At 38.2% G+C, this 20,282-nt stretch overlaps 2 protein-coding genes across 7 annotated transcripts in view; both read right to left on the minus strand.

The window, feature by feature from the left end:
- Positions 1–1,393: 1,393 nt before the first annotated feature.
- il12a (interleukin 12a) lies at positions 1,394–4,632 on the minus strand. The gene is made up of 7 exons (XM_036150157.1): positions 4,624–4,632; positions 3,556–3,828; positions 3,349–3,438; positions 2,498–2,539; positions 2,255–2,398; positions 2,105–2,146; positions 1,394–1,916 (listed from the first exon to the last, which is right to left on the minus strand). The coding sequence occupies exons 1-7, from the start codon at positions 4,630–4,632 to the stop codon at positions 1,779–1,781; spliced, it is 738 nt and encodes a 245-aa protein (XP_036006050.1). The 3' UTR covers positions 1,394–1,778.
- A 3,099-nt stretch (positions 4,633–7,731) lies between these two features.
- The window catches only part of schip1 (schwannomin interacting protein 1), a 391,477-nt gene continuing 378,926 nt past the window's right edge, over positions 7,732–20,282 (minus strand). For all 6 annotated transcript variants that reach the window (XM_036149413.1, XM_036149414.1, XM_036149415.1 and 3 more), the window contains 4 exons: positions 18,411–18,608; positions 13,538–13,661; positions 11,796–11,889; positions 7,732–8,669 (listed from right to left, as the gene is read on the minus strand). In XM_036149413.1, the coding sequence (XP_036005306.1) occupies positions 8,618–8,669; positions 11,796–11,889; positions 13,538–13,661; positions 18,411–18,608 (468 nt within the window). In that variant the 3' untranslated portion in view covers positions 7,732–8,617. The remainder of the gene's footprint in view (positions 8,670–11,795; positions 11,890–13,537; positions 13,662–18,410; positions 18,609–20,282) is intronic.

Consider the following 20,282-nt stretch of genomic DNA (forward strand, 5'->3'; position numbering starts at 1 on the left):
TTTGTTACTAACCTTTATTCCACCAGAAAAATCTAGTTGAGATTAAGAATCTTTCTTACTCATCCTGCAGATGTTGTACTCGCTCTGGATTTTTTGTTACAGGCAGCATCACTCACACTTTAAGGAAGTCATCAGCTTTGAAAATATATAATTTTCTCTGTCCAAAGCAGGTAAATATGTTAGGTTATCTGCAGATCACTGACTGTAGAGTTGTGCAAGAATGTATGCTCATAGCTCTGCAAATCTGGGCTGGTTTTTCACTAATTTGGAAACAAACAACAAGCAACAAAAAATAATATAATGACAACCTAAATCACTGTCGCTAGAACTAGAAAACGGGTGCTACCTTTGCTTTGATTCTGCATTGCCAGTATAAAGCATCGCTTTTTTAAATGGGTGATAGCGTGATTGAGGACACCAAACAGCAGTCAAGGTTTTGTGGGCACCGAGAGTAGTCGCAATAGAGATGTGGTAAACTACGTCATCGCTCATAAATAAATCATTTTTTTTAATCTTGTGATAAACAGTCAAAGGAGGATTTCTGTTCTGATCCACTGAGCACTCTCTATTAACCTTGTCTGCAAGATGAATTCCTGTGTTCACAAACACATAATGTGCAGAACTGGAGTGCTAAACATTATCAGTTTGGCTGGTAATTAACCAATCAGAGGGATATCGTGTTGCAAAGCCAAGAAAATGTGGATTCTGTAATTTCTGGAAGTTTCACTCTTTAGGCTGGAGAGACACCAAAAATGTCAACAAACCATCTCTGTACATTTTATCTACAGAGATGTCTCAAGACTGGGGCTTTTCCACATTCAGGGTTTCAAACATTTGATGTAATTGGCCAGTTTCAATGTTTGTGACTTTGAAAACAGTGAGTTTCTGCATTCCGTCTTTCCCGCATTATTTACCTTCCTGTTTTTTTGTTTGTTTGTTTGTTTGTTTTGCGTCTGATTTGTATAACAGTTGAAGGTTTGCTGAATAATTATTACCCCAGACATTTATACATAAGGGACAAAATGTGGCACAATTTAATTACACAGCATGTTCATTACTCCGTGGTCCATAATAGTTTCCAGCAGGTTTTGTGGTCTAGTATTCCACTCAGAAATCTGTTTTATACACTTGTAGAGTATGTATTGGTAAAATTGTGCATATTGTAGGCAAAATGAGGACAAATATAAATGGGCAAATAATTTTTCATAGTACTGCAGACATTAAAATGAGCCAAGGAACCGGAGAATTTTGTGTCTGGAAAAGTCTGGAGTTAAAAACAGGTGGGAATTTCTTATTTTTAAATGTACAAATCAGACTATATGTTTTCTGTGTATCTAAAGCAACAGCCTCACAAAACACTGCTTTGGATTTTGCTGAGAAAAACATGTTTATTATTATAAATAAGAACAAATAACATCACAGGCCATCAAATAAATATTATTATTCAATAAATAAATATCAAATAAATAAATAAATAAATAAATATCCATTATAGTGGGATACATTCAAATACTGAAACAGGCCAACGTGACCTTTACTTTTGACCAACCTTAAAAAAAGATTGACGGACCTTTTGCTCTCACAAAGAGAAGAGGGTCCACACAGCTAGCTTATGCCTGAGCAGCTTTGTTTGGTGTGAAGCACCACATTTTAAATAGCTTCCAAGGGTAGTGAACGACTGTTACGGATTTGCTGTGGTAAATCTTGATGAGGGGGGGGGAAATACTGCGATATTGACAGTGATGTTGATGGTGATGTTGTTGAAGCTTCGGTTGGGTTTACTTCCTGTGCTCCCCGGAGGAGATGTAGCCCATGGCCCGGTTGATGGTGATGGCGCGGACATGGAAGCCTCTCATCATCTTGCACATCTTCTGTCGGTTTGCGTAGGAGTTGTTTTTCCACAGGTTGGCTGCGTCCTTAAATACAGCACAGGTAGAATCGTGAATCGTGATCATTTTTAACGACAGTAATTTCCTCAGAAATGATAATCAAACAACAAAACAAAACAAAAAACGATTCCTTACAAGGATCGGGGAAACAAAACCCTGACCAAAAACGGTGGTGTAAATAGGGAACAAAGACAAAAGCAGGACTTGAAAATTACCTCAAAGGAGTATTGCCCTTCATTTGCCACCGAGGAGCAATTCTGTCCAAACCAAGAAAAAGGATTTTGTCATGCAACGTCCAAATTTCCCCACAGATTTCCTGAACATCACATGTTTCTCTCACTACACGCCCAACAATTTTTCCTCACCTTCCTCAGGTTCTGAATGATTCCCAGAGTTGGTCTCAGAAGTGGAACTTCCTTCTCAGGCATGTGGAGTGGGGACTCGAGGTAGGATTCCAAAGCAGCATCATAGTAGGCCAAATCCTTCATGATGTTCGTCACACACTCACTCTGCCAGGGCAAAAACCAAAGACAGAAAACGTGACTCACCTTTACTTTACTGTGTCCAAACAAATGACAGTTGGAAATCAAATTGCAGCACCGACATACCTCGCTGAAGGACGAATTGACCAGTATCGCACAACCGGAGTTCTGCGGGGAAAGTACACACATGAGGTATTTGCTGTTGTTTTGGTGGCGTTTGCATTTCTGGTCATAACAGATACCACAGTTAATAAAATGAAACTGTAAGCCGAGCTCACAGTTTCATTTTCTGTCCTTATTTTAAAGCAATACCACTGAAAATCGTTTAAGACATAATTGATTCTGACAAAAAAACTGTCTTCTTTTTTTCGACATTTTTTTTACCAGATATTTTCAAGTAACACATGGTTACTTTTCTGTTTTATTGTTTAGTAAATTGTATAGGCTCTTTTATTAACACCTTAAACGTGTGTTTTACGGTTCTTTTAAATAGAAAATGTACAAGCCTGTGGCAGGATTTAAGTCCAGGGCAAATGCTACCTTCTAACCCTGATCATCTTATCTATCTATCTATCTATCTATCTATCTATCTATCTATCTATCTATCTATCTATCTATCTATCTATCTATCTGTCTGTCTGTCTGTCTGTCTGTCTGTCTGTCTGTCTGTCTGTCTGTGTATATATATATATATATATATATATATATATATATATATTATATACAGATGTATATATATATATGTATATACATATGTATATACATATGTATATATATATATATATATATATATATATCTATATATTATATATGTATATATATATATATGTATATATGTATATATGTATATATATATATATATATATATATATATATATATATATATATATATATATATATATATATATATATATATATATATATATATATATATATATATATATATATATATATATATATATAGTTCATGTTTTTACCTGAGGTGAAGTGGGTGCGCAGGCCTGCACTGTTTCAGGGCTCCTCACTGTCACTTCCATGGATTTCATCAAGCGATAACACATAAATTCCTGCAACACAAACATGGACATTTTCTTTATGGTCATTTTTTTTTGTCGTAGAGGAAATATTTATGAGCATTACATAGACGGTATAAAAATAGAAGAAGAAAATTTACGTTTACTCACACTTTTAAGAAGGTCCTTGATGTTCAGCAGGAGGTTCTTGAAGAGCGACGCGCACTGTGCGCTCTTGTCTGCGCTCCCCGGCAGCGGCAGCGCCACAGATGTGCGCCAGTTCAGGGCGAGCAGCTGCAGCAGCAGCAGCGTCGCGCAGCTGGAGAAGCCTGCAGGAGAACCACAAACGTCAGCACACGCTTCTACAAAAGACGCCTCGGACACCCTCCCAATTATCAGCCGAAAAGGAACAATAAAACCTCTTATTTGATCACTTGATTCACACTAACTTACAGAGATGAACGAGTCGCATTTTTTTTGTCTGATGGAGATCTGTTATAGCACTTGGTGAAACGGTAACACTACTATTCTGCGTCCATCTCTGGGTTTTATACAAGTAAGCGGGGGATTCCCATGCAAGGCGAAAAACACTGAAACGTAATGTCGTAAATTCCACTTTCTTGGTCGCACTCCTTGTAAATCCACCTGTCAATAAATGTCAAAAGAGATTTAATATATAGAGTGTTACAACTCTGACCGCACTCTAATTAGCAGGCGTGCGGGGATGAAGGGAAGGCAGGTCCAAAGGACATCTCACGCACGCGACACGACAGTTCTTTATGTAAAATGATAAAAGTGTAAAAACAGACATTAAAACACATATACAAAAAACAAAGGTTGCAGTGCTCGTTGGTAGATCGCTGATAGGCAGCAGTAAATAAAATGTCTTCAGTCTTGAAACGACTGATGCAATCAGGGAGCTTGTTCCACAGTGGAGAAGCAAAACTCTGCCTCGCCGTGTTTGGTTCTAACTCAGGGTACCAACGACCTCAGGGGTTCTGGTTGTTTCAGAGTGGACTTGGAGACCTGAGATGTATTTTGTTCCTATAGGACCATGATTCAGGGATCAACGAAGAGTCTTCACTCTGAACTCAAAGCAAAATATAGCAGCAGCCATTCAACCAGGGAGGGACCTGGGTCGCACTTCTAATTAGAGACACATTAAATCGCTGCAACTAATTGTTCTAATTGTGACGCGATCTCTTGTGCGGTAATTGGAAAGTCTGCCTAGACCCACACCGCGGTCATCGGCGCTATGAGTAATGCAACACGGTAAAAATCCACGATGCCAGGAAAAGTTAGGTGGGATAACTTTGATAGTGAAATGAATCAGAGTAACAATAAGTGCATCAAGGTTCCAGCTGGGGTCAGCCGAGGTCTGCGTGGGCCCCACCAAAGCAGGAGGGAACCGTTATCATTATTTGCTCATTTCAAAGATGTCAAAATCGGGAACGGAAATCGATGAGCAAACCAAATGGTTAATAGAGATAAAAAAAAAAAATGTCCCGTTTTAGCAGCATGTTCTCACCTCACGCACCCCTGTACATTATGACGTAGCACACAAATCATCTCACACTTGTTTTTAACAGCAGGACTTATTTAATAAACATGGAACTAATCAGACAGAACAAATGATAAATTAATTAATTAATTTATCTTGGAATGGTGCTTTGGATATCTGAAAAAGGGTTGAAATAAAATAATAATAATGAAAAAATCCATCCATGATGGGGAGTTATATCCAGGACGGAAATCCAGCATCTTTCTCCCCAAACTTGTTCTGGAGAATTCCCAGGCTTTCCTAGAAGACGTCAGAGGGGAGCAACAGGCTCCTCAATTAAGTCTTCTCAGAGATGGCCAGATGGGGGAGCCAACAATAACCTGACAGGGATTTTCCAATCAAGGCGGTTCCAGTGCTTTGTAATACAGACTAAAGATAAACGTGATTAAAAAGTATTTAAAACTTTTTTGCCAATATATTTATCCCTACATACAATCAGACAAACAAATACAGCTTTAAAAAAAAAAACAACAACTCGCTGTCAGACGCTATTTTAGTTCAGTATCAAAAGGTTCACTTCCAAAACAGCAATTATTAAAATACACATTGTAAACTTCTTAATTACACACACATCTATCTATCTATCTATCTATCTATCTATCTATCTATCTATCTATCTATCTATCTATCTATCTATCTATCTATCTATTATAAGACTGTAATTGTTTTGTGAACAATCAACAACTATAATTGCACCCAGCTGTACCTCTAAACTTTCAGCTCATACAAGGAGAAGACTGATCACAGCTGCAGCCAAGAGGCCCATGATCATCAGTTCTGGATGAACTGCAGAGATCTACAGCTGAGGTGTGAGACTCTATCCATAGGAAAACAATCAGTATACTGCACAAATATGGTCTTTATGGAAGAGTGGCAAGAAGAAAGCCATTTCTTAAAGATATCCATAAAAAGTCTCATTTAATGTTTTCCACAAGCCACATGGGAGACATGTGGAAGAAGGTGCTCTGGTCACATGAAACCAAAATCGAACTTTTTGGCAACAATGCAAAACGTTATGATTGGTGTAAAAGCAACATGGTTTGGGCCTGCTTTTCTTCAACAGGGACAGAGAAGATGGTTAAAATTGATGGGAATATGAATGGAGCTTAATACAGGACCATTCTGGAAGAAAACCTGTTGGAGTCTGCAAAAGACCTGTGACTGGGACGAAGATTTATCTTCCACCAAGACAATGATCCAAAACATAAAGCAAAATCAGCTATGGAATGGTTCACAAATAAACATATCCAGATGTTAGAATGGCCAAGTTTAAGTCCAGACCTGAATCCAATCGAGAATCTGTGGAAAGAACTGAAAACTGTGGTTCACAAACGCTCTGCATCCAACCTCACTGAGCTCGAGCGGTTTTGCAAGGAGGAATTTTTTGCCATCAGACTGTTGAACTGCTGAAGTATAAAATGGACTGTGTACCACACTCGCTGATTTGCACATGTGTATCATATCCTTATCCAGCATTATAAATGCTGCTCAACTCTTAGTCTCCAATATCACTGCTGCACTTTATCCGGAATTACTGCATAATTGTTTACAATGCAACTGTCCACTGTTGAATCACTGCTGCACTTTATTGGAAACTTACTGCATGTTCACATTTGTTTACATTTCAACTGCCTACTGTTCACTGCTGCACTTTACCCGGAAGTCAATTGGAACTTATCCTGTAACTGAACTGCGATTTATTACTGCATTTTTATCCTGTACTGTAATTCACTGCAAGGTATCCTGTAAAGTTACTGCAATTTTTTTGAGCTGTATGAAAAGATTTTTTTTATTGTGCATACAAAATGACAATAAAGAAAATCTAAGTCTAAGTCTAAGGAATGGGTAAAAATTTCAGTCTCTCGATGTGCAACACCGATAGAGACATACCCCAAGCGACTTGCAGCTGAAAAGGAGTTCTACAAAGTATTAACTAAAGGGGGATGGATAATTTTGCATGCCCAATTTTTCAGTTTTTTATTTGTTAAAAGAGTTTGAAATATCCAATACATTTCGTTCCACTTCATGATTTTGTCCCACTTGTTGTTGTTAATTCTTCAAAAAGAAATTACTTTTATATCTTTATTTTATGAAGCCTGAAATGTGGCAAAAGGTCGAAAAGTTTTAGGGGCGGAATACTTTCGCAAGGCACTGTCTATATATATATATATATATATATATATATATATATATATGAAAATTAGACTTGGGTGGCTCTCTTCACACACGTTTCCGTTCTGTGTCACACACCGTATTTGAAGGGAAGTGCATTTCTTTGAAACTGTAGCAGTAGCTGTGTGGCTGCAGGAGTTTCCTGCTCTTTGTGCACATTGACCACAGCACCGTCAAAAATCGAAACTCACTGTCCCTGTGCGAGTTACAGAATTGGTTCAGGAGTATGTCCCACCAGGAGATACCGGGTTACCTGAGAAATCTTTTTTTATTCAGCTTAAAACATTCAACTCTTAGTCATAGAGTCGTCTCGTTATGTCTTTGCCCCTCACCACACGTGAACTTTATTATTAGTTCTCTGCTCGCTGCTTGTCATTTTGTTGAAAGAAAATTTCCTGATTATGACTTTAAAGGGGTTGCCCAAATTAATTTGCAGTCCCCTTAAGATGACAAAGATGAAAAAAAAAAAACAGGCTACCTCAAGAAATGACATGATGAAGCAAGTTGAAAATAGCAGCTGAGTCACAGTACGCAAGATTACACTTCCTACGCTTCTTAGAAAGAGGAAGCATCTTAGCTCGGCTGATTAGGGAATGAACTGCACAAGCCAACAATTACGAAACCAAGTTTATTCTTTATTTTACATATCTGTACATAAACATTTCTTCCCTCAAATAAAGCATCTGAATACAGCAGGATGAAAATTATATTAACACACTTATTCATTTGAAATGACTCGTGTCAGAAAGATTCAACATTCACAAAATGCTGAGAGAGCAGTTCAGAGTGAACGTATTACCAAAGTCTACAACTCCACTACAAAGCAGGCATGTTTCCTTTTACACTCGTTTTAACACCTTCGGACAAACATTTCTCAGTTGAAAACTACCTTTTGTGCAGAATAAAAACGGTTCATCGTTGAGTCCAACTTAAAATGATCTGAAGAAGTTAGTTTGAAGTTTTCTTGTCATACAGTTTTTTTTCTTTTCTTCTTCTTCTCATGACTGACTTTCTACTAAAGTTTTAACTATTATTTTATTCTTTTCCACATTTTTTTTTTTTTTTTTTTTTTGCATTTGAACAGTTATAATTTAGTGGCAAATGTAGAAAGTTGAAAAGAAACAGCAGCAAAGCAAGGCCGATTACTGCACAGGAAGCCTGGGGGACAGAATCTATGATGACACACAATCAGCTTCCCTCTTCTCCCGGGAAGTAGGAAGCGCTGCTCCGTCCTTCGGTGCTGGGAGAAGCAGTTTGAGAGAGTGTCTTTTCTTCTGTGCTGTTGCTACCGGTGAAGTCAGTGAGTTGGCAGGGTGGGAAACGGCAGGAAACGGGGGGGAAGCGGGGTGGGAGCAAAAATACTTGGGACAAGCGGGGAAGTTTCGGATAGACACGGGGAGCAGAGGAAATGATCCGGAGAGGAAAAGTTTGTCTTGGAGCAGGGGTTAAAGTTTGCAGAGGGGCAACAGATCTGAGCAGGGACTGGATGGGACGGGCATCTTATTTGGATAGGGTCCTCTCAGCCAAATGTTTCTGCTGGCTCTCGGCATGCCTGGGAACAAGAAAGTAGAAATAAATGATTTTCTGCAGGTTGCAATGCATACTCTCCTGGTTTCTGAAAAGCATCTAGAAATAGCTAAACATACAGAAACTTAAACCTATCAAATTAACGAATAAATGAAAAAAATGGACAAATTGTTTTTTTTTTTATACAGCACTTTTCACAGAGGTAGTCACAAAGCACTATCCAAAGTTTGGACATAACATCATAAAAGCAAAATAATTAGAAAATTAAACCCAAACGCTTTTAAGCCCTCTCAAAGCTAAAGAGGGCGGCGGAAAGGAGTCCTTCCAAACTCAACGATTTGAGCTCATCAGAACAGATTGAGCATCAGAAAAACCGCTGGAAATGAACACAAACCTGGCCAGCTTGTTCAGGGAGGGTTTGATCGCTGTAATGCCAATAAAGACTTTTCCACTGATTGTTGAGATGGGTCTAAATCATTTTGACATGACATTATTTTGTTAAAAAGCAATTAAAACCTTTTTGTTTTTCAAAAATGGCTCCCTCTGTACATTATTTATATATTTTTTTGGAAGAAACCTGTGTCATTTCCAATCACAGAGAAACTTCTTGGCTGAGTGAAAATTAAATTCAAATCTAAACATTAACATAACATACAAAAAAATAACAGATGGATGTTGATTTATATAGTCATGGACAGTATATACGTGAGAAACATTCCTATCTTCTCAGATTAGGTTCCCCAGAATTATAAAACCCAAAAATAAAAAAATGGTATGGTCTAAAAATCCTACAGTACAGCACTTTTCAAATTCATTAGCTCTTTCGGAGAGCTGCGTAAAAAAACCCTGTTAAAATAGTTTCACCTTTTACTGCGGTAGTGTTACCTCTGTCTTAAAGATTTATTAAAGTCCAACCTTAAATCTGAGTACATTTATCCAGTGGGATTAAAATATCCCATTTTAAGAAATAATTGTTTTTAACAAAATTTGCTGACTCAACACTTATCCCTACCTCTTGTTTTCATGGGTTCCTTCAGTTTTTTTTTAATCATGACAGTATGATACTGTGTAGTGTGTTTTTTTTAACTTACAATTTTCAATTAAACATGGTCAACAATGTTCTTTTCAATGAATGCGTTTTTTTATTAACTTGTTTTAGTCAAGGAACTAAAAAAAGGTCACTGTTGGAGAACTGGGGATGCTTCAGTCGATATTATGCAACTGCAGACACGCAATTGAAATTTAACAAGAATGTGACAAATTTTTGATATTACAAGCATTGAAATCATTCAATTGTGGTCTATATAAAGCAGAACTGCAATGCTTTGGTCTGAATTTCTCGTTATTGTTGCAGCCTATCTTGCTGCTGTTCTGAGGCGCATCTGAGAGCAACGCGTTTTGGTGCAGCCTTTCTTAATGCAAATGAAGTGCTTCACACCTTGCCCACTTCCACGTTGCAGTCCATTCCGCCCCGTTCGGCCATTTTTTTAGTATGCTGGGGGACAGTGTAATGAAAGCATGTGGGTGCTCCCAAAAAAGGAACATTTTCACTTATCCATTTGTATCTTCGGCATCCCTGCGTTTGAACTACAAAATCACAGTGAAAAGCATAAAAAATTGCGGATTTGCAAAACTGGTAAGATGGAAGTTCATGACCTTGTTTAGCAGCTCTGGACCAAATACTGTGATGTAACTGTTCAAAAATTGCAATAGGGAATAGAGAAAACTCAACAGATTGAAAAATATGACCCAAACAGAATATACCAACTCTGTCTGCATAAAAAAGACTAATTGATTTATGACAGATCTTGCAACGTTTTTTTTTTTTTTTCCATTTCCTGAATAGCACTCTGTGAAAAATAATTTCAACTGGAACCTTTAAACGGAAAATCAACTAACCTTTGACTGAAAATAATGTAACTGGACTTAAAGTGGCTGTTTATCGTCTTTATGCAAACTGTCATTAGAGTTGACATTAGCTACAATTTAAATTAAAAAACTAAACTAAACTAAATTATGCAATAGAGTACCAGATCTAAGGTATCCAACAACCTGCACCAACGCAATAGGCACCTCAATGGGCTTTAACTGGGAAACACCAGAGTCTGGAAACAACCTAGATCATGTGGAAAGTGGATTTTGTTTTGATTAAGTCTAATAAGCAGCAGGCTGGTGCAGTTGGTCTGTTTGGTGACAGTTGTAACGACCACATATCATATTTAGGGGAAGTCCACAGACTTACCAGTCAGAGTTAATGAGAGTTTTACAAGTTTGGGGACGCTTAACGCATATGTGAGAAATCTTGCAAAAAGATATTTATGTCTTTCTTAAAACTGACAGTTTTTTTTCTCTTTTTAGCAATAATGAGAAATTGCACTAACGACTGCACTAACTGGCAACGTGTTATTAAATTTCCATATTGGGGGATTTTTGAGCATAAATGGCATAATCAAGGACACAATACAGCATTTAGGCTGTCTGAGGCCAGACTTTGAATAGGCCACTCCAAAACCTTCATTTTCTTTGAACCAGTTAAGATGTTGATGTGCTGGTGGAATTGCATTAATTACCCTCTTGCATAATCCAAGTATGCTTCATCTTACTGTCTCAAATTGATGGGTGGACATTCTCCTTCAGGATTATCTACCAGAGAGTAAAAATCATGGTTCCATCATTTACGGCGAGTTGTCCAGGTCCGGAACAAGCATAGCAGCCCTAAAGCGTCACATGACATGTTCATTTAATGCCAGATGTTAAGGACAAAAAGTTCCACTTTTGGGTCTGCAGTTCAGAGAGTATTTTCCCCAAAGTATTTTTTCTCAAATGTGACAGACCAATGTTCTCCTTTTTGTTCAGCTGTTTATATCACACTGAAACCTTTACATGGATACCATTTTTGCCTAGTCTCTATCTGATTCTAACTAAGGAAAAGAAGCCGGCAGTGATTTAGATGTTGCTCTGGGTTCTTTTCAACCTCCTTTTCAGGCTGACGGATTTCCTTCACTTTGTTTTTCAAATGTTACAACGGTCCTTTGGATTGGTTCCGTTTTGAAATCGTTTTCCTACTTCGTGTAGGTTCTTTTTAATGGGCTTTTTGGGTAGTCAGATCTGGGTGTGAACTGTGAAAAAGTCCAGTATATCATTTCCTTACCTGGTGAGGTCCTCAATGTCAACCAGCATGGCGTCTTGCTCCATGTGTAGTTCATCCCGAATCAGTAGCAATTGTACAAGCTCCTCATTCAGACCTGCAGTGATATATAGAGAGATGTACGCGTGTGATAAAGCAGTAACTCCAAATTGTATGATTTGGAAATAGTCAAAAATCCTCTGAATTAGTTAACAATGTGGATTAAATGGAGTTGATACAAGGATTAGCGTTACATTCAAGACCCTTTATGGCATTTATGACTTAAGATCTTCATGAATGAGTGTACTTATTCACTAAATGTTCTCATTTACCTTACTTAATTACCAGTACATGTAAATATGTTCACTTAAATATGCAAGTTTGAGTTTGACTGGGGACTCCACTGCTTTTGAGCATAGGTCTCCTACATTATAAGACGTTCTATAGTATTTTGCAAGCTTCATAACAGGTAACAGGTGACTATTGAAGTACCAGTTTTCAGGCAAAGCCTCTTTAAAAATGCAATTTTCAAAGATGGAGTTGGTGACAGATAAAGCAACAAAGCTGTTATGAACAAAATCACCTAAATATACACTTAAGTGCAAAACTATTCATACCCTCCGGCAGGTTTAGATTTAAAATGTTTTTCATCTAACCAAGAAATTTGTTTCTGATTCGAAATAAGACAAGCATCACTCAAAAGATAATAAAACAAGTAGTGATTTTAAAAATCATTACTTTAAAAACAATACAATTTTATTTACAATCTTATAATTTCTCACCAGCATTTGCTTGTTTCCATTCATCTTTGGTAATGAGCTCCAAATCTTTGAGATTTGGAATGCCTCCATGCCATCACCCTAATCCCTGGCTTCCTTCACTGATACTCTGTCAGGTCCAAGCCTTGACTATTATGACTTGTCAAAAGAAACATGTTGGCAAAATTAAAAGATTACTTTAAACCCAAATCTGCCGGGGTGTTTGGATTTATTTGTGCAATAAGTCGTATTTAGAAGCAGAACTGATTTTGAATGGTTATACGGAAAGTGTCCAAAGATAATTCTTGATGAGAGGTCTGTCTGCTGCAGTGCATCATGGGGTTTGTAGTTAAAACAAATAAAAAAATAAAGCAATAATACTCAAATTGCATAGTAAGCTAATTTCTCAAAGCAATGGAAAAATTCCAAATGAAAATGGCAATTTATACACCAGAAGTATTTAAATGTAATTTAATGTAATGTAACATTTGGGTGTATATAACACCTTTAAAGGCTTTTTAAGCCTTTTAAGGCTTCGCAGAAACCCTGTGACATTTGCGTTACTTTTAAACAACCCATGAGCCACGGAAACAAACTGTTGATGCATCAGTGCCATGCCCTCATCTTCACATCACATACCTCAGCTGCCCCCCCCCCCCCCCCCCCCCTCCCCCCCGAACAGTTCTTAAAAGGGGAACGCTGATTTAGCACACAAAAACCTTTTTTGTGATTTAGGACTCATGGGGTTTTTTCAAATGTCTTGACTTTAAAACGCAAGATTATTCATCTATGAGTACCAGGATCAATAAGCTGCACAGAGCGGTAACAGTAAATACTCAGGGGAAGCTGCTGACTGGTACTGTACAGCTCCAAAGTGACTGTACTTTCACATCCACTGAGGAAGGCACAGGGGTCAGAATGTATGTACGTGTGTTTCCCCCATTTGCTCTCTTGCTCATTTCTGCTAGTGAAAGGAGAGGTCAGCGAGCCCTTGTCCGTTTGACTTACTCTCAATCTGGGAGTGCAGGTCGTTGACTATAACTTGAAGCTGGCCCAGCGTCATGTCTCTCAAGTCGGTAGGTTTCAGATTTCGTTTCATTAGACACTCGCTGATATGAGGCATGTGGGGAAGCTGATAGGGGAGGAAAAAAAACACTTGTTAGGCTATTCCTTTATGCAGTAGACCATAGGACATTTGATACAAATACAAATAAAAAATAAAGCAAAATAAACCAAATGAAAAGTTAAATAGATGAAAAGGACACTTATTACATGAACAATATTGGATGAAAAAGCAGAAAAAGACAGGAAAACTGTCAATCTGTGATGTCTTTGTAATTAATTTCTAGCTTTTCTTGTACATTGCTGACAAATTTGTTATTTATTTTGACTGTACTAAAGTAAACATGGCTAGAAAATACAGTTGAGCAAAAATAAAAGCGGCCCGAGTAAAGAAACAAAGTATTAACTTCTTGGTTTTATGGTCAAAAATATTCCAAAAGGGCTTCTGAAGGCGCCTTTGTGTGCCTCTAACAGTTTGTCTCATGTTTGGAGTCATGTCCAGAGTGAAAGGACATATGGAATAAACATTTACCAAGATGACAGCGTTTCTCAGAAATTCATGAAAAAAATAATTCATCTTTGAACCCTGTTGCTGTCATCGCTCTCACAAAACGGGCTGAAAGTCTCTCATTTTTCATTCAACCTACAGTCTCGACAAACACAAAGAGCGAGCGGGAAAACATGTCTTCAGTTTTCCTTTGTGCACAAGCATTTCTCTATGAGCAAACAGGCTTAAATCAGGGGGGCAATCGGACTTTCGCCCTCAGTTCTCTCTGGAAACGGTTCAACGCCTATCCAGGAGTCTTTGTCAATTCTGGTGGCTCACACTTGAGCAACCTGCAGTTTTTAAAGGACATGGAGGGCCATCCTCCTCAGCACCTCCAAAATCGGATACAAATCAGCGACCCACCCACCACCATCCTGGGTCATTAGAAGCTATTGCTTGGTGTGAGCGGAGTACTTGGTCACCTGAATCATGATGAGACTGCGGATGTAATCTCTTTAGAAAGTGTTGGAAGACCGAGCTGTAAACACTGAGGAGTTGGAAGCGCAATCCTTTCCCTCTGCTTAGTGATGGCTTTTCTCTTTTGACCAAGATGACTTCTTTCACCTCTCCTTCAAACCATCTGTTCTCCCTGTCCAAAATCTGGACGTCATTGTCGTCAAAAGTGTGCCATTCATTCTATGGGTGCAAGTGGACTGCTGAATTTTGCCCCGAACTGGATAAAACTGGGCAAAGACTCCTGGATATGTGTCGAAACGTTTTCAGAAAGGACTGAGCGAAAGACCTGTCGCCTGTGATTTGTGCCTGTTTGCTGTTGCGATGACCCGGATCACTGAAAATTTACACAGGCACATTTTTCTGAGCTCTTTCAGTTTCACAAGTATTGTTAAAGGCACTTTAGCGCAAGGCCACTATGTCTTAGTTTCAGTTTCGGGGAACTGGCCGTGGGAGGGTGACATCGGAAGAGCTGGGACATCAGAGCCCAGAGTGAGTGGGTTATGGGAAACACGGCAGAGCGATTAGCGTTGACTCGCCGCTGACTGCAGTGTTAGTTTCTGTGGTGGACAAATCATAATCAAAACCACCCTTTTAGCACTCGATACTACAAAGATAAACAGCAGATATCAGATTGAGGAAGCTTGCTCATATCTGAATGAAGCTGGCGCAAGAGGTTTTAGCAATGCTCTTTGTATGTTATATTCTCTCATTTTCTATCAGTGATTTATTTTTTTCTTTATTTGTAGGAAAACCCAAATTCTGACCACATAGGTTAAAGTTGAACCTGTTGGAGACATTCTCATTTTTTGTCACTGAAAAGAAGATTGGAAAATCCAGGTGTGTTGTCATTAAACTGGGAAAATTAGAACAGAAAGCTAAACGAAGGCTCCTAAACCCTTATTTATGTAATGTAAAACATCCACCAATTTTCCACAAAAGCTTTCCGTATAAAAACAATAACAACAACAACAAAAAAACCCACCCCCAATAGGATCACCAGCTGGATTTTTTTCAAATTTAGTTTTTCTTTTTTCTCAGATCACCCCAGCGTCTGCACATGTACTCAAAAGCATCAATTTAACAAATCTCTCTTGCTGCTAAAAAAAACAAAAAAAAAAACAGCATTCACTCCCTGACGTGTACAGATGTGACAGTGATGTCCTCCGACTGCGGAGCCCAGTTAACGTCCCTGAACACCAGAACCATTGCTTTCCGGCACATGAATTATAGATGGACCTGGTCGAGCTGCCTTGCTCTCCTCTGAATAAGTAAATCGGTTCTGCAAATATTGCGTGCCCCGGTGTGACACTGCGGGAGCGAAGCGTATGTGGGGCGTCTCTTGGTAAATGTGCTCCAGAGCAGGAGGCAGTGGGGGGAAGATAAAAATGTAGGAATAATGACGAGCAGGGTCGTAGTCACCTTCCGTACTCTAAATGGAGCTGGATGAATAAGGAATAAAAGAGCGGGAGGATGACTTCGACTGCATGATACACGTATTTCCAACACCTTGGTAACAAGGTAAAATGTGAGCGGAATGCGTCAGTAAAATCTGGTGTCATAAGGCTGACTGAATATAACACAGAAAGCCACTTTGAGGAGCTACAAAGCTTTTTAAAATCTTAGACAAAGATACTGAGACATAATTTAGGTTGAAGGCTTTATCCATCAAAATAAAAGTCAAAACAAGTGATAAGGTCAATAAAACATGCTTTTCTAAGAAACAAACTTGAAACCATTATCTCAAAGATGAGTCTAGAAACAAGACTAAATCTGGGTCCAAAAGTTTATTATGTTGTTTTTGTGCAATCAGGTTCCCTTAATAAAGTTGCCGAGGTTTAATAATCAAATTGTGTGCTTGGGTGTTCGCCTCTTCTTTAAACAAACTGCAAATTATAAAAAGGTACCTTTTTCATTAAAATATTACTTAAAAGTTGTTTAGATTTAATGATAGTCGATGGCTCAGGAAATGAAGTCCTTTAGAAAACCTTAGCTTTTCATTGATCTGCTCTTTTGGATTAGGACAATTAAAGAATCTAATGTGATCCATAGGTGTTAAAGACTTGCATTTTTTTCATGTGAAGCCAGAATGCTAGATATGGGACTGAGCCGGTGCAATATCAGAGCGATAACATCATTATCGGTCTGATATCAGGCTAAACCAGCATCTATTTCATGATTCACACTCCACAGTACTGTGTTGCTGCGGGTCATATTTGGACAGAATTTGGTGTTTTACTTTACATTTAAGCTTTTAGCTAAAAAGTTGCTGCCCACTTAGATATTGAAATATACAAAGCAATGTCACATGTTCTAATTAAACAAGATACTGCAGTTGAATTATTCTACATGTCAGATTAGCCAATTTATTTCAAATGTCAGATGACAATCTGCTCGTCAGAGTGAGTCATCAACCTTCTTGGTATCGACATCTCTGGAGATATTTTAGTGACAAGAGTTAGGAAAATACAAGTCATACTTCTCTGCTAATTGATGAATGTAAAGTATTACAATTTTAAAAGTTGTGCCGAATTGTTACAGTAAAAATAACTGGGGAGAGAACTACATCCCGGGAATGTTCTGCACTTTAAGTTCCAGTACACAAAAGGAAGGCTAACTGGATACTAAAATGTTGTTTAACTTTATTCTTCTGATCTTTCAATCTCTATGTCTGATGTTATATGTAGAACCAACAGGAAATATTGGAAGGATTTTAACAAAATGTAAGAATATTTACACATATTTACATTTAGGTAAGTAGCCCTTTGTTACAGTTAGCTTAATAGTGCTAACAAAATATGCTAAACACGATTCAGAGAATGACGTCTTCATTTGGTTAACACCTTCATATATGATTAGCCACTTCAACTTCACAACTTTTTTTTTCTCTGAACCTCTCATGGACACAGCTTATTGTCGTCTCTGTTTCTGAATAAATGATAAGTGATTACTGATCAGGAAATTATTATTAAACATATTGGTTTGCGAAATGGAGTGACTTTTCAAACCATTTGACCATCTTAGAATTTCCATATCAGAAAGTGGATCAGCGTAAGCAGCAGTTCTTTTAACTATCATTTTGTTCAGTCCCATATGTCCCCCATCTAAAATGCTGTCGTTCAGATTTAGCACCTTTGCAGCTAAATGTAAGTATTGTCCAGCAAGGATCAACATTATGGTTAAAATGAAATGATCAAGCTTGTAAATATAAATGCAGCTAAACATACGGGCGAAAACAACAGGCAGTGTCCATGTCGTTAATGTAGATTAACTTTTACAACAAAGCAACAAACTAAAAAAACAAAAAAAACACCAACACTGAACGTTCACATAAAGCGTTCTGGATTGCTTAATATCAGCACTGGATATTTACATCAGACATTGGGATTGGATCTAAACTTATCTATAAAAGTCAGCTGAATTTTTTTATTATATGAAATTAGCTGTTATATTAATTGAATAATTAGCACACTAAATCAGAAAGAATATATGCACGAGATTAGATCTGTTAATTTATGTCTTTAAATGTTGAGCTATTTAGTTCAATAGTTTTGATATGTACTGGAAATTAGCCAGAGGAGAAATCTGGCAGAGATGTTAGTTTCTTGTGTTTATAATGTGCTTTGATCTCTATAAAGTAGCAAGTTAGACTAAAAAAAAGGCATATCAATCAAATAAAAAGGATTCCCTACATTTGATCTGATTTTAATAATACATTTTACCCAAATCAGATCTTTTTGTATAATTTCAAAAAGGACAGGATCAAAGATGAAACTCATCTTTTCCATTTCTGTAAAGCCTCATATTTCTGTTACTGACCAGGTCAGCTACTGGCGACTTTTTACGGCTCTGTTTCTCCACCTCCACCTGCATCTTGGCCATGGGCTTGGCCATCGCCAGGGCTAACTTAGCCTCCGCCTGCAGCTTCTTCTGTCGACTCAAAAAGTCCATGTCCTCCAGGGACTCCGAGTCGTCCTCCGTGGTGTCCCTGTCCGAGTAGGAGGAGCTCTGCTTGGACTACAGAGGAAGGAGGAAGTGATGCCAAGGAGGGAGGGAAAGCAAAAGTGAAAGAGAACGAGAATGGAAAATGAAAATCAGAGGGAGACTGTGAGAAAAACTAAAGGGAGAAAGATTAATCATTCTCGCCGTATTCGATCATTGATATAAACCTAGACGTGAAGACAATAATTTCTCAGTCTCTTTCAGTTACATGTGTCAGAGGAAGACATATAGCTAATATGAACGAGATTTCACAGCAAACATGCATCAATTTACTTTCTATCTGGTCTGGTTAACGAACAAGAAAAGAATGTCAGAAAGCATAATCATAAAGCAACCAGAAGGCCAGATACACCATCTGATTCATGACACATATCTCACCTGTTTCACTGCTTGCGTTCTCATTTTGTCTAATCTTCTTTTCACCAAAGCAGATTACTTCTCATTTGGCTACTTTCATAGTATTAATGACACATTTCATTGCAGTCATTGCAGTATCACAACAACCGTGATACAATACAAAGCTGTGCGAAAGTATTCCTTCCTCTGTAATTTTTCCCCCCCAGTTTCTAATGTTACCAAAGTTTTTATGAGGATTTTATGTGGTAGACCAACACAAAGTAGGAAGAAGAAACCATGGCCTTTTTTTTTAAAACTCAAACAAAATCTGTCCCACTTTATTCTGAAACCTCTAATAATATCCAATGCAATCAATTCAACCACGGAAAACAAGTTGAATTGGTTGCATTGTTTTTTTACTTTTTTTGGAATGCAACCAATTAGCTTTCAGACTCACCTAATCAAGAAACAGAGTCCACTTGTGTGTCATTTTATTTCAGCATAAACACAGCTGATCTGTGAAGGCCTCGGAGGTTTCTTAGAGAACGTTTGTGAACAAACAGCATCATGAAGTCCTAGGAAGCCAGTAGGCAGGTCAAGGAGTTATGGAGAAGTTTATTTCAAAGGCGGGACTATCAGGGTCAGCGGACACAGGTTAGAACCAATCAGATAACTACGGATGTGACACAAACTCCAAGCCACACGCTCTGTTTTAGCCAGTTGTTGAGATGTATAGGGCATCATAAAAACATCACTATGTTGTGGCCGCCATCTTGACTGTTATGGTTGCAGAAATTATGGGTAAAGAGTGACATATCTTAAAAAAAAAAAAAAAAAAAAAAAAAAAATCCTGCCTCCCGTGCTGTGATTGGTCCAGTAACTTTTAGACTGTAGAGTCAGAGCCACACAAGCTGTGTACTGAATACACATGGCGTAAGTCAGTCTGGCTTGCCAGGCTACCGAAACATGGCCGTCCACATATCTGACAAGCCGGGTAAGGGAAGCATTAAGGCCAAGACTCACCAAACTGTCTGATCCATCCAATCTGATACAAATTGCATTGTAGCAATTAGACCTGGATGAAGTGAATAAAGCTGGGCAGACTGGCTTATGGTTCTCTGCAATAGTGTTTACGTTGCTCCCTTGGTTGGAGCTACGCCACAGTTTGACAATAAATCCATGAGTCAGATAGGAGGAGAGACACTTTGGCAAAGTAAAATACATCCACTTTGGGGAAAATAAGTCTTCGAACTGCAAGGTAAACGGTACGCAATGACCGGCCTGGTTCGTCTACATAAAGGTTCGTCCCTGTGTTACACCGTATTGTGTGACTCTGGGACTTGCTGTTGCGTT

The sequence above is a fragment of the Fundulus heteroclitus genome, chromosome 18 (genome assembly GCF_011125445.2).
Source record: "Fundulus heteroclitus isolate FHET01 chromosome 18, MU-UCD_Fhet_4.1, whole genome shotgun sequence".
NCBI classification, from domain to species: domain Eukaryota; kingdom Metazoa; phylum Chordata; class Actinopteri; order Cyprinodontiformes; family Fundulidae; genus Fundulus; species Fundulus heteroclitus.